General features: G+C 41.0%; 1 protein-coding gene across 2 annotated transcripts; it reads left to right on the forward strand.

The window, feature by feature from the left end:
- Nucleotides 1–310: 310 nt before the first annotated feature.
- Nucleotides 311–5,953, forward strand: LOC103403989 (uncharacterized). 2 transcript variants are annotated; one of them, XM_008342856.4, is made up of 5 exons: nucleotides 311–1,553; nucleotides 1,638–2,102; nucleotides 2,199–3,263; nucleotides 3,969–4,152; nucleotides 4,492–5,953. In XM_008342856.4, the coding sequence occupies exons 1-5, from the start codon at nucleotides 465–467 to the stop codon at nucleotides 5,454–5,456; spliced, it is 3,768 nt and encodes a 1,255-aa protein (XP_008341078.2). In that variant the 5' UTR covers nucleotides 311–464; the 3' UTR covers nucleotides 5,457–5,953. The 2 variants fall into 2 exon arrangements, with proteins under 2 accessions (XP_008341078.2, XP_008341069.2); XM_008342847.4 differs by having other exon boundaries at nucleotides 315–1,553; nucleotides 3,966–4,152.
- Nucleotides 5,954–14,012: the final 8,059 nt, after the last annotated feature.

Raw genomic sequence — 14,012 nt, forward strand, 5'->3', positions numbered from 1 at the left:
CCTGCACATCAAGGAACAAAAGTAACGGTTGATATTTAAATAGTTCTCATTTAATTAAATCTCAACCATTCACTTAGAAAATAAATCTCAATAGTTAGGAAAACAAATGTGTGGGAAAGAATTTCCGATCAAACAAAGACATTTTCTTTAAATGGTGAACCCGGCTATTTGCATTCGAAAGTGTTGAGCCCGGTTCGTCTTCTTCCCAATCAGCGCCAAAAACTTATTTGAAAATTGAAAACATTTAAAGTGGCACACACCGTTGCTTCGCATAAAATAACAGACTAATCATTGCTTTTTGATCATACTATACATTCTGTCTTATTTGTCCGTCAAATTGTTTACTATCACAGACGGCAACCGCTCTCCCTCAGTTCCTCCAGAAATCGAAACGCATAGGCAATTATAACTTCTGCAACAACAAGAATCCACTTCGAAGTTCATCACCCGGAAAACTAATCGCCATGGATAAGCGGCTCCGCTCATCCCTTCAGACCTCCGCCGACGAATTCCTGAGCTCCGCCGCAAAGCAAACCCTAAAATCCTCAAAGCCCTCTCTCAAAACCCTAATCCACGGCGTCAAGCCTTCCTCCGACCTCTCCTCCTCTCTCCCTCTCTCTCTGTCCCACTCCATTTCCCAAGCTATACAATCCTTCAAGAACCTTCTGGAGCCCAACCAAAACCCTAAACCTAAACCTAACTCCCCGCGCTCTCCTCCCACCAAACGGCCCCGGAGGTCTTCTAGGCGGTCCAAGACCCGACCAGAACCTGATTCAGACGACCCAGACCCTAACCCGGAGCGAGAGAGGAAATGCCTTCTTTCGGAACTTCAAGTTTTAGCATTTATCGCGCAATTGTGCATTTCGCATCCCCAGAACGCATTCTCGCCGTTGGATTTGTTGACCGGAGTTCAGGCGCTGCACGACAATCTGATTATTTTGGAGTCGGACTCGGTGCTGGTTTCGGAGATCGCGGGTTTGTGCGAGCAATGGTGGAAGGAGGAGTTGCCGAGTCGAGAATCACTGATTTCTCAGTCGCTCCCTTTCTTGCTCTCGAGATCTTTGACTCTGCAAAAGAAGGCAGATGTTCACAGAGTCTATGCGCTCCGGGAGGCCTTTACTTGCTTTGATTTCGAAGACGAGAGCATTGAGGACTTGAAGCTCTTGTTAATTCGGTGTGTGATTTCGCCGCTGTATCTGAAAGCAGAGGAGGGGAAGAAGTTCCTTGCATTTATGTTCGGGTTGAGTTTGCAGCTGTTGAAGGAAGTTTTGGCAATGATTCGATCTCAGGTTCCGTTTGGTCGAAAGTCAATGCTGGAGGCCTACGGGGACGTCCTGTTTCGGGCTTGGAAAGTGGCGGATGGCGAATCGAGAAGTGAGATCGAGAATGGGTTTTTGCAGGGTTTGATTGAGGGTGCAATACATGCCAGTTCTGGAGCTTTTGCTGCTTCGATTAGAAGGGTTTTGGGAGGGTTTATAAACCAGAGGACCACTGCTGGTGTTGAGAAGCTTCTTTTCCAGCTGTCTGAACCTGTGATATTTCGCTCGCTGCAGGTAAATTTTTGTTAATAAGTTTGTGAATACAGTTGTCAAATGCTGTGTTTATGTTGTATCTGAATGACTGGTATGTGATCACAGGTTGCGAATTCTAATGTTCGTCAAAATGCGCTGCATTTGCTGCTGGACTTGTTTCCTCTTGAAGATCCCGATTCCACAAAAGAAGTGAAAGATTCCTTGCTTGATAAGCAGTTCTTTTTATTGGAGAGATTACTCACCGATGATTGTCCAGACGTGAGAGTGGTTGCGGTGGAAGGGTCTTGTCGAGTGCTTCATCTATTTTGGGAAATCATCCCTTTGAGTACAATCACAAAGCTAATTACCAAAATTGTTGATGATATGTCGCACGATGTATGTCATGAGGTTAGACTTTCCACACTGAATGGAATTATCTACTTGTTTGGAAATCCACAATGCCATCAAATTCTCAACGTTCTTCTGCCCAGACTGGGTCATTTGATGCTGGACAATGTCCTATCAGTAAGAGCTGCAATGGCAGATCTCCTCCTTGTTATAAGGGATATTCCAAATTTCCAGTTCCATAAGGTAAAGATTGCTTTTATAATTATGATAAGCTCTTGTTATTTCTGATGCCTTTTTTGATGTTAGTTGGTTTGTATGCTTCATTTCATCTTTCACTAGGTGGTGAAATTAGATGTATTATTGTCGGACCTTGCAAATGATCAACCTCAAGTTGCTCAGAAAATTACACAACTGCTTATGCCATCATACTTTCCTTCAAAAGTGTCCGTTGAAGCAGCATGTAATCGTTGTGCTACGCTCGTTAAAAGGTCTCCAATGGCTGGAGCCAGGTTTTGTGAATTTGCTGTGTCCCAAGGGTCATCTCTCAAGTCTCTGATGGAACTTGTTCGAGTATTGATTACTTTGGTCTTGCTGCCTAGTAATCTAGATGAAGATCAAATTGAAGGTTTACTTCTTGCTGCTGCCAACCTTTGCAATACCCTAGCAAGCGAGTCAGTTTTCAAGAATGCTCTTAAGGAGTTCTTCGATGGTGAAAAGTTGAAGTGCTTGTTTGCTGCTGCATCTACTCGGTCTGCTCAGTCTTCTGTATTCAACATTGTCTCAACTGTCTCTCCAGATGATCTAGCTGGACTTCTTGACGAATGCATGAACCTGGTCACTAATTGTAGTGGTTTATCCAAAGATGCCAAGAGGCAAGCTGAAGTGAGGTCTGCTCACAAATTGTTGCTGTCATGTGATGGGGTTGATGGTATGCTTGAAGCTCTAACAGCATTCCTGCAGAAAGCTGCCTATCGTTGCCATGTCAAATTTGGCAATGAAATACCAAATCTGAGTGTTTTCTCTGCAAAAAGAAAGAAATCAAAGTCCTCTAGCAAAATTTCAGCTCGATGGAGAAATGTTGGCGGGAAAAAACCAACCAATTTTGAGAACGATTATTCAGTGGCAGTAGGAATGGCCTGGCAAATTAGAGATTTACTTGCATCTGACAACACTCGGAATTCTATATTGGGGTCTCAAGTTCTAGAGTCGTTATTTCAATCCTTAAATGTCATTTCGGAGGTCAGCATTGTGCAGTGCATGCATTGTGAATATATGGACACATCTCCTGTCTTGGCATATACAGCTCTTGCTCTGCATATGTCTCTTCAAAATGCCAGTTCGACTACAACAGATTGCGGTACAAAAAGTAAAGATAGGACTGATTCCACAAGATCTAGTTCTGAGGCAAGTCATATTACTATTTTTCGCATTCATTCTTATTTGAAGTTTTTAAGCTGCTTTATTGTCTTAATAGGTTTTTATCTTACATATTCTTTAGCTCCATAACCACGCTTTAACTTTTTTAGTAGATATTGTTTAGCTCCATAACCATGATTTAACTTTTTAGTAGATCAATTTCTAAATCACGAAATGAAATTAAGTAATGGAAAATAATTATTTTTATGTCCCTTTGTTTTCTGTGTAATTCAAGTTGTTTTCACCTTCAAAAACTCTCAAAACATGGTAAGCTTTGGAACAAAAAGAAATTGGCAGAATGCACATGTTGACATGACTCGTAAAATCTGGTTCAACATTCAGGAAATTACGTGGAGTTCACATTGGTTCTGTACCAGTTACATTGCATGCAAGATACTATTTGACGCATGGAATTCTGATATTCCTTTCCTTTTAGTTATGTTTCATGAAAAGAGTTCATTTATTAATCAGTAATTATTTGTGTTTTCATTGACCGTTAACCAACTCTGTGATATAATATGTTCATTGTTAATCAGATGCCTTGTTTTGATTTGGACAGATTCTTCTGTACTGTACTCTTCACACAACATGTGTCCTCAAAATTGTTAAACTTTGCAAGGACTTGATGCTGATGTAATTCATCTGCCACAATATCACTGTTTAAAGTCTTGCTTTTCTTTTCTTTTTCAGCAGACTAAGTTGGAACATGCATTGGATCACCTAGTTAACTGTGCAGAGAAGCTATTTCGGGCAGATGATGCTGGAGGGTCCGGAAAAATTTCTCCACAACCTAAGCATTCTAGCAAGAAGTCTTCCAACCGTCGTGAGAAAAGACAGAGAGAATCGCATACTGATGCCTCAAGTCCAAGTGATAGTGGTAAGTACTTATGGTTTATGGACCGCACACAAAGGCACATATCACATAAATTGAAGAGATAACTAACAGTAAAGATTGAGTAGGAAACATAACTAGTTCATTAAAAAAGATTTTGTTTCCTTTTACCCTTTGGGATTGCAGTGACAATATGAAAACAATAATAATGGGGATGAAAAAGATGTAAATTATAATCTTCAGCCGTACCCATTATAACTATAATTCACTGCATCACATATGTACTGTTAATTGGATGTACTTCTGCCCCTTTCATCGGGGTCAAACCGGGTAACAGGGCCTACATTATGACAGAATATTAACATTTATGATATATGCATGCAGGATGCGACTATACAGAACCAAAGAAGTTATCAAACAAGGTGAAGATGCTAACTGCAGTCTTAAGGTTCGTGGTTGATGCCGCTACAATAGGTTCTGTTCATCAAATTCAGGAAAGGTGCTTAAAGTTCACATCAGGTTACATAAGATATGTCGTATCTAAGTTGGAGCAACAATCTCGTGAGCCTTTTCAATTTGAGGAGGAGGATTTGAAGGATATGGTTCTCTGTTTGAAGAGCTCCTTCACATATGCAGCCAAGTTACTGAATCTAGCTCTTAAAGATGTTACTGAAGCTTCACCAGCACTCACTGAAGCGTCTGATCTTGCCAACGATCTGCTTGATTTAATCATCTCGATTGAGTTGTACTTGGGTTCTAACTATGTTGCTCATTTGGTGACTGGAGTAAAGTCTTGGCTTCCTGACTTGATTCTAGCTTTAGGATCTGGGCACATTGTAGAACAGATTAAGGGAGAAGTGATGGAAATAACTACAGCTGACCGCATCAGACTCCACTTTCCATCATGGCTTCTGATTTTAGCTAAAACTGAGCTCTCTGAAATAAGTGAAGCTAGGCCAGAAGATGGAGATTCCGAACCAGATGAGTTTCCTTCTTTTAAGAAACTTCTTAACATGATTGTTACATTGTTGAAAGGAAATATCAGCATAAGGAATGTGTTTGGGGTGATTTTCTTGATTAGCGCGATTGTTGGGATGCAAAAGAAGAATTTCGGATTGGTTTTGGGACTCGTACGCTTTGCATGCCGGAAGGTATTCAGGGAAGACGAGAGAGAGTGGGGCAATATGATGTTGGCTTCTCTTCAAGAGCTTTACCCTCAGATTGAGAGAGAAATAGAAGAAGACATTGAAGAAGACAGAAGGGAAAATCTGCGAAATGCAAAGGAATTGCTTGAACCAATTTGGATGTATCATATGTATGAAACTGGGAAGGTTTCTATGGAGGACTAATTTGAGAACACGAGCACACTCGGATTGCATTGCCTCTGGTGTTTTAACAAAATGAAGGGGTGTTTGTCGTCGACTAGCTCTTCGGGTACTTGACAGTTCCATTAAGGAATGAGAAGAGTCCCATGGGTAATCTGGTTTTGTTCTGTTTCATGCTCACTTGGTGAAATCAAGACGGCACTCTGCAATTGCTCCATGCCTGCAAGGAAAAACAATATATATTTCATGTCCATTCAAGCAAAAGCTCAAAAATAAATATAAACTCTGGTCATGTAATCCTGCACCCTTTCTCTTTTAGTAGCAAGTTAGAAATTAAGAAAGTTATCTACGTATCATGAACAGTAACAACTTGCAGTGAACAGTAACTACCCAAGTGCATTTGCACTCCTAAATTGAACAACTTAGGCAATTCTATTAAAATATTAATATTGTTGTAAAATCGGTGGTATATGTGTTGTGGAATATAAAGTAAATGAGATAATATTTAAGAGGTTCGGCAAGTGTGCCTACATCTTAGGGGCAGCAATAGTACTTTATCTTATTATATGAAATAATAGAAGTATAAAGATAATTTACTATTTTCTTTTTTCTCTCTAGCTCAGCTGACTAGTATTTTCTTATGTATCTCTTTTCTTTCTCTTCTTCCTCTCATCTCTCTTCTTTTCTTTCTTACTTCCTTTCCTTCTTATGTCTATCTCTTTTTTCTTCATTTGCTTCTTTCTAAGACTTGCCACCTCAGTCATTAATGATTCGACTTGGCGAGTTCAAGCAAGTAGACGTTGGTCCATGTTGGATACAGAACCTGCACATTAAACATTGATAGCCAAAGAGTCTTGAATAACCAACTCATCAAACACTTTTGAAAGTATTCTTTCATCTCAGGGAGTGAGAAGGTTCCTAGCTACTCAACCCACTAAGCTTTGTCTATCACTAGTTTACCTATAAAACAAAGAAGCAAATGAAGAAAGAAAGAGATATAGACATACGGAGGAAATGAAGTAAGGAAGAAAGAGAGAAAGAAAAGAAAAGAGAGGAGAGGAAGAAGAGAAAGAAGAGAGATACAGAAGAAAATACCAGTGAGCTGGGCTAGAGAGAAGAGAGAAAATAGTGAAAGTTATTTTTGTACTCCTATTATTTCACATAATGAGAGAAAATATTGCTGCTACCTCGAGGACGTAGGCACACTTGCCGAACCTCATAAATATTATGTCTCATTTACTTTATATTTCACAACACACATACCACCGATTTTACAACACGTTATCAGCCCGAGAAGCTCTTGTGTTAGTGGAAAGCACAACGCCATAAATCCGGTGAAGCACTACCTACCTCTCACCTCTGTCGGCTGGAATTTCATAGATAAGAAAATCCATATATTTTATTCTCATATCTCTGTAGTGCTAATTTTCTTGAATCAAGTATATATCTTGTTTCATGATTGCATATTATTATTTGCAAAAGTAAAAAGGGTACAAACTTCAAATTCGCAGAAAATCTAACAGTCATGTTACGAACTCTAAAACTCCAACTTTCTGTGCTAAAACAAAACTGGAAAGCCATCTTATGAGTGCCAAAACTCCATTTTTAGTAGCTCAGATCGAAATTATTTCTTCACGAAAGTTGTTCGCTATACTCTTATCCATATCATACTAAAATTTAAGTTAGATTTAACGGTTTGACCTTCTCATAAGTTGCAGGCATTACATTTGACTCTAAAACTTACGGGAACCATTTCGGCTCTTTCAAAACTTATTGGAGGAAGGACATCAACTGGACTTATTGTTACTATTACCTCATGAGTAACTAATAGGACTTGGAGATGTGAAATGAAAATAAAATAAAAAAGGATGAAACAAAAGAAAGTGGTAGACAAAGAAAATGAAAAAACAAAAGATGAAGATTTTTAATCATTGCTTTTTATATTTTGGTATATTTATGTGAATAGTGCTGGTTTAAAGTCCTATCATAAGTTTTATTTATTTAAAGCAATTCATTTATATTGGGTGGAATTATTACCCTTTGCTTTAAGCTTTGACATTTATGTGAATGATGCTGAATCAAGACCCTTGTCACAAGCTTTAAATAAATAGAACTTGTGATATGACTTTAAACTAGCACCATTCACATAAATATGCCAAATCAGAAAAGGCAATGATTAAGTCTCAATCTTTTGTTTTTTTTCCTTTTCTTTGTCTGCCACTTTCTTTTGTTTCATCCTTTTTATTTTATTTTCATTTTACATCTCCAAGTCCTATTAGTTTCTCAGGAGGTAATAGTAACAATAAGTCTTCCTCCAATAAATTTTGAAAGAGTCGAAATGGTTCCCGTAAGTTTTGGAGTCAAATGCAATATCTGCAACTTATGAGAAGATCAAACTGTTAAATCTAACTCAAGTTTTAGTATGATATGGATAAGAGTATACCAAACAACTTTCGTGAAGAAACAATTTCGATCTAAGATACTAAAAATGGAGTTTTGGCACTTATAAGATAGCTGTCCAGTTTTCTGCGGGATTTAAGTTTGTGGTAGTATTTCAAAGATTTGGAATGATTTCACCATTGGATCTTTCTGGAATTTTGATATGTTATAGGAGAGTTGATAAGGAATAACTTTCATGAAGGAAGTGTTTATTTTTTAGCACAGGAAATTAGAGTTTTAGAGTTCGTAATATGACTGTCGGATTTTCTGTGAATTTGAAGCATGTACCCTTTTTGCTTCTGCAAATAATGATATACAGTCATGAAACAAGATATATACTTGATTTAAGAAATTCGTAGTATAAAGATATGAGAATAAAATATAAGAATTTTCTTATATGTGAAGTTTCAACCAATAGAGGTGAGAGGTATGTAGTGCTTCACCGGATTTATGACATTGTGCTTTCCACTGACACAAGAGCTTTTTATGCTAACAATGTGTTGTAAAATCTGTGGTATGTGCGTTGTGGAATATAAAGTAAATGAGACACAATATTTACGAGGTTCGGCAAGCGTGCCTACATCCTTGAGGCATCAACAGTTTTTTCTCTCATTATGTGAAATAATAGGAATACAAAGATAACTGTCACTGTTTTCTCTCTTCTCTCTAGCCCAGTTCACTGGTATTTTCTTCTGTATCTCTCTTCTTTCTCTTCTTCCTCTCCTCTCTCTTCTTTTCTTTCTCTCTTTCTTCCTTAGTTCCTTTCCTCCATATGTCTATATCTCTTTCTTTCTTCATTTGTTTCTTTGTTTAATAGGTAAAGCTAGTGATAGACAAAGCTTAGTGGGATGAGTGGGCATCCACATTGAGTGACTAGAATTACAACAAATATTTTTTATTTTAATAAAATAATAAAAGATAACTTTATTTTTAATTTCGGATAATAATAAAAGATTGGTTGAAAGTATTTGAAAATATTGAAATGTAGTGTAAAGTGCAAGAACATGGTTATGTGTTTGTAGAAAAAATTATAATTTTTTATATTTTTAATAATTTAAATTATGGCTAACGTCATGGTGACGTCACCCTTGCGTCACATAGGCCAGGCGCTGAGCCAGACAATTATTGCCTTACTTTTCCATCGGGCTTGCCTTGAGCCTAATTGCCCGAGTGGACTGAAGTGTTTTTGGGATGGGAGGAGGGGATTGGGTTGCCTATCCCCAAGGCAATTAGCAACGGTGGAGTTGCTCTTAAAGGGATTGAGTTGTCTATTCCCTAAGAAAGTCTTACTACACTGGAAGTGCTCTAAAAAGAGGAGAGAGAGAGGTGGAAGCGCGAAGTCATATGAATTTCAAAGGCGAAGAGGCAAGGACATATCAAGGGAAACCCCCTACAGTCACCCCTTATCAGCAAGTAGGGAGTGGAGGCCAGATCCAACCGAATGAAAAGACCTCAACCTTCCAAACGGTAGCAGCACACCCTCCGGCCTCATTTAATGCTTCGCCAAGTCAGCAGACATATCAATCCCAGGGCAAAAGGAAAAATTTCCATCCTCACCAATCTCATTTTAATAAAAAGAATAAGGGGCACTATCGGGATAACTCAGGATATCGTCACAATAACGCCCGTCCCCAGGCAGTCAATGCAGTGGGCCAATCACATGTCAAGACAGGCCCTACCCCGAGGTATGAGACATACACACCTTTGAACGCTACATGCGCGGCCATCTACCCCAGTATAGCTCATCTGATACCAAAGCCAAAGCCAAGACAGCCAGATTACAAGTCCACGAAAAACACGGGCATGTTTTGCTGCTATCACGAGTATAATGGCCATGATGGCGAGAAGTGCGTCATCCTCCGTGATCATATTGAAGCTTTGGCACGTGAAGGAAAAATTGATCAGTTCCTCCTTCACCCTCCAAGGGATAACCGTAACCAACGCCAGGTGAATGTGATATATTCTATAAACGGCGGCACACCTATGTCTGAATCTTCCAATAGGGCCATGAAAAATAGTGAACGAACTTTGAGACCTGGCCATCAAGTGTTTCACGTGGAAGACATCAGGGGAGGCAAGTATCAAAAGCCTAACTGGGATCCAATATGTTTCTACCCTGAGGAAGAAAGAGGTATCATCTACCCTCACAACGACCCGCTGATCGTGGAGGCTCACATAGCAAATTTTGATGTGAAACGAATCCTGATAGACACAGGTGCTTCAGTCAATATCATGTTTGCTGAAGCTTTCAAGGCACTTAATGTAGCTGAACACTTGCTCGATCGCTTGATTTCTCCTCTGATAAGCTTCTCTGGCAATATCGTGCAACCTTTAGGGAGTATACACTTACCCCTCACCATTGGTACATGCCCCTACACAGCTACTATTACCACTAACTTCCTAGTGGTCAATTGCCCGACGGCATACAATGTCATCTTTGGGCGCACATGCATCAATGATCTCAAGGCTATGGTATCCACACATATGTTGTTGATGAAGTTTCCAACCCCTTTCGGCAATGGATACATCAGGGGAGATCAACTTAGTGCTCGATCATGTTACAACACTTCAGTTAAGCAACAACACCTGCCTGTCCCCAAGGAGACCCTCTCTATACATAACCAAGTAGTAAAGACCAGTCCAGATGAAGCCAACTCGGATCTTCATAATGGCAACAGTCAACCCGATGACCCTCGAGATAACTCCTTCACCCAGCAAGCACAACCCGCTGAAGAGTTAGAGAATGTCTCTATCTCCAAGGACCATCCAGATCGCATGGTGAAGATTGGCACCACTTTGTCACCACCCATTCGGTTGTCGCTGATCTCATTTTTGCAAGAGAACGCCGAGGTCTTCGCTTGGTCATATAAAGATATGCCGGGCATCTCTCCCGATATCATCTGTCACCACTTGAGTATTGATCCCAAGACTAAACCAGTAAAACAGAAGCGAAGATCTTATGATGTTGAACGATACGAGGCGATGAAAGCAGAAGTTGAAAAACTCAAGGACATAGGCTTCGTCCGTGAAGTCAATTACCCAACATGGGTAGCAAATGTTGTCCCTGTTAAGAAAAATCCGACCAAGGAAAGTCTCCTGCTTCAAAAGGTCTTGTGGAGAATATGTGTCGACTACACCGACCTAAACAAAGGATGCTAAAAGGATAGTTTCCCTCTTCCTCTCATTGATAGACTTATAGACTCTACGGCAGGGTGTGAGCTCTTGAGCTTCATGGACGCTTATTCAGGATACAACCAAATCCTCATGAACCCCTCAGACCAAGAACACACAGCCTTCACTACTGACAGGGGACTATATTGCTACAAAGTCATGCCCTTCGGTGTAAAGAATGCAGGAGCAACTTATCAGAGACTAGTCAATTCAATGTTCGCCGAACAGATTGGGAAGAACATGGAAGTTTACGTTGATGATATGTTAGTCAAGAGCAAACATGCTGACCAACACATCACCAACCTATCTGAAACTTTCACCATTCTAAAGAGGTATCGAATGAGGTTGAACCCCAACAAATGTGCCTTCGGCGTGGGCTCTGGAAAATTCTTAGGCTTCATGATTAGCCAACGAGGCATTGAAGCTAACCCCAAAAAGATCAAAGCAATCCTCGACATGAAAGAGCCAGTAACTTCAAAAGACATCCAAAGCCTTACTGGCAAGGTGACAGCCTTAACCAAATTCATTTCTAAGGCCACAGACAGATGTGCTCCTTTCTTCAAAGCACTCAAGGGAAATAAGAAGTACATTACATGGACGGAGGAGTGTGCCAAGGCATTCAGGAACCTCAAAGAGTACATGAGTAAAGCCCCTCTGCTCTCCAAACCAGAAGTTGGTGACACTCTCATTATCTATCTATCGGTCTCGGCTTCAGCAGTCAGTTCTGTTCTTATCCGAAAGGACAGTGGTGTCGAACGACCCGTCTACTACGCTAGCAAGGCCCTACAAGATGCGGAGACACGATACTCCAACATTGAGAAATTAGCTCTAGCATTGGTCATGTCTGCTCGAAAACTTCGCCCTTATTTCCAAGCACATGCCATCATTGTGCTTACCAATCACCCTCTTATATACTCCAGAGTCCTGACACATCTGGGCGAATGATCAAATGGGCGATAGCATTGGGTGAGTTTGACATCTCCTACCAACCAAAACCAGCAAAAAAGGGTCAAGCAGTAGCAGATTTCATCGCCGACTTCACATATCTTGTTGACATTGCTTCTACACCTAAAGCAATAGCTTCATTACCATCGGAAGCTCAGAAGATAGAATCAATAACCCTAGCATGGAGTCTGTATGTTGATGGCTCATCCAACCAATAGGGCTGCAGAGCAGGATTAGTCATCACTAGCCCTGACAAAGTGGCAATAGAATACGCTATTCGTTTCAAATTCAAGGCATCGAACAACGAGGCCGAATACGAAGCCCTTCTAGCAGGCTTACGTTCGGCCAAGCATCTTGGAGTTAAACGAATTGATATCTTCAGTGACTCCCAATTAGTGGTCAACCAAGTCACGAACAACTTTGATGCTAAGGATAGCTCTATGGCAGCATATCTTGCGCAAACACGACTTTTGCTCAAGCACTTCCACTACCAGATCACCCAAGTTCCTCGAGCGGCAAACAGTCATGCAGACGCTTTGGCCCGCCTCGCCTCGGCAGTGGAAGACAAGATTGGGAGAAAAATTCATGTCGAATTGTTGGCAGCACTAAGCACCATGGTCGCGGAAGTGTGCAATTTACAACAAGGAGATAGTTGGATCACCCCAATTTATAAATTCCTTGCCCATGGCACCCTCCCAAATGACAAAGTCCAAGCTAAGCAGATTCGATACAAGTCTGCTCGCTACCTGATCATTAATGACCAACTCTACAAGCGCGGTTTTACCCTGCCCTACCTAAGATGCCTTACACCTGCGGAGGCGAAAATTGTCCTTCGGGAAATACATGAAGGAGTCTGCGGAGATCATGTTGGGTCTCGATCCCTAGCACACAAGACTTTTCGCCAAGGATACTATTGGCCAACACTCCACCAAGATGCCATCAGAATATCTCGCTCATGTGATAAGTGTCAACGCTACGCAACTATCCCTCACTCCCCTCTCGAGCCGCTCACTTCTATGATCAGCCCTTGGCCCTTCGCCCAATGGGGACTTGATTTGATCGGCCCAATGCTTGCAGGGAAGGGCAAGATCCGCTATGCAATCGTTGCAGTTGACTACTTCACAAAGTGGGCTGAGGTAGAACCCTTGGCAACCATTACTGAGGGAAAAATAGAAGACTTCGTATGGAAGAACATCCTCTGTAGATTCGGCATTCCCAATGCGATAGTCACGGATAATGGGCGGCAGTTCGACAACAAGAAGTTCAAGATGTTCTGCTTTAAGTTCAACATCAACTTATGTTTTGCCTCTCCAGCCCATCCCCAGTCTAATGGACAAGTCGATGCCTTTAACAAAATAATCAAGCGCACTCTGAAAACTAGCTTGGACAAAGCTAAAGGTTGTTGGCCAGAATTCGTACCCCAAGTTCTTTGGTCATACCGCACTTCATATCGGACTTCCACAGGAGAAACTCCATTCTCACTTGCTTTTGGTACAAAAGCAGTTGTCCCGGTTGAGCTTGAGCAAGCAACATACCGAATCCAGAATTACATGCAGAGTGAGAACGACAAACAACTCACCCTTAACCTGGATCTAGTCGAGGAACACAGAAATCAGGCTCACCTGAGGAATGTCACCTACAAGCAGCGCATTTCCAACTATTACGACTCAAGGGTCAAACCTCGCTCTTTCAAAGTGGGAGACTGGGTACTGAAGAAAAGATTACTCTGTGATAGGGTCCCGAGTGAAGGAACACTCAGTCCTAACTGGGACGGACCGTTCGAGGTCGTCGGCATCAGCCGCCCTGGCTCCTACAAGCTCAGAAACTCCGACGGCAAGACCCTTTGCCATCCATGGAATGCTGACCACTTGAAGTACTATTACAAATAGACTCACATTGTACAAGTGTTAAGCTACAGCCGTTCGGCATCCTATGTAACAAAGACCATTTGGTATGAATTCAATAAAGAGGTGATTTAGCCAACTCGGCCATAAACTCTTTTCCATTCTGAGCAATGAAACACTC

The sequence above is a fragment of the Malus domestica genome, chromosome 02 (genome assembly GCF_042453785.1).
Source record: "Malus domestica chromosome 02, GDT2T_hap1".
Classification (NCBI taxonomy): Eukaryota; Viridiplantae; Streptophyta; class Magnoliopsida; order Rosales; family Rosaceae; genus Malus; species Malus domestica.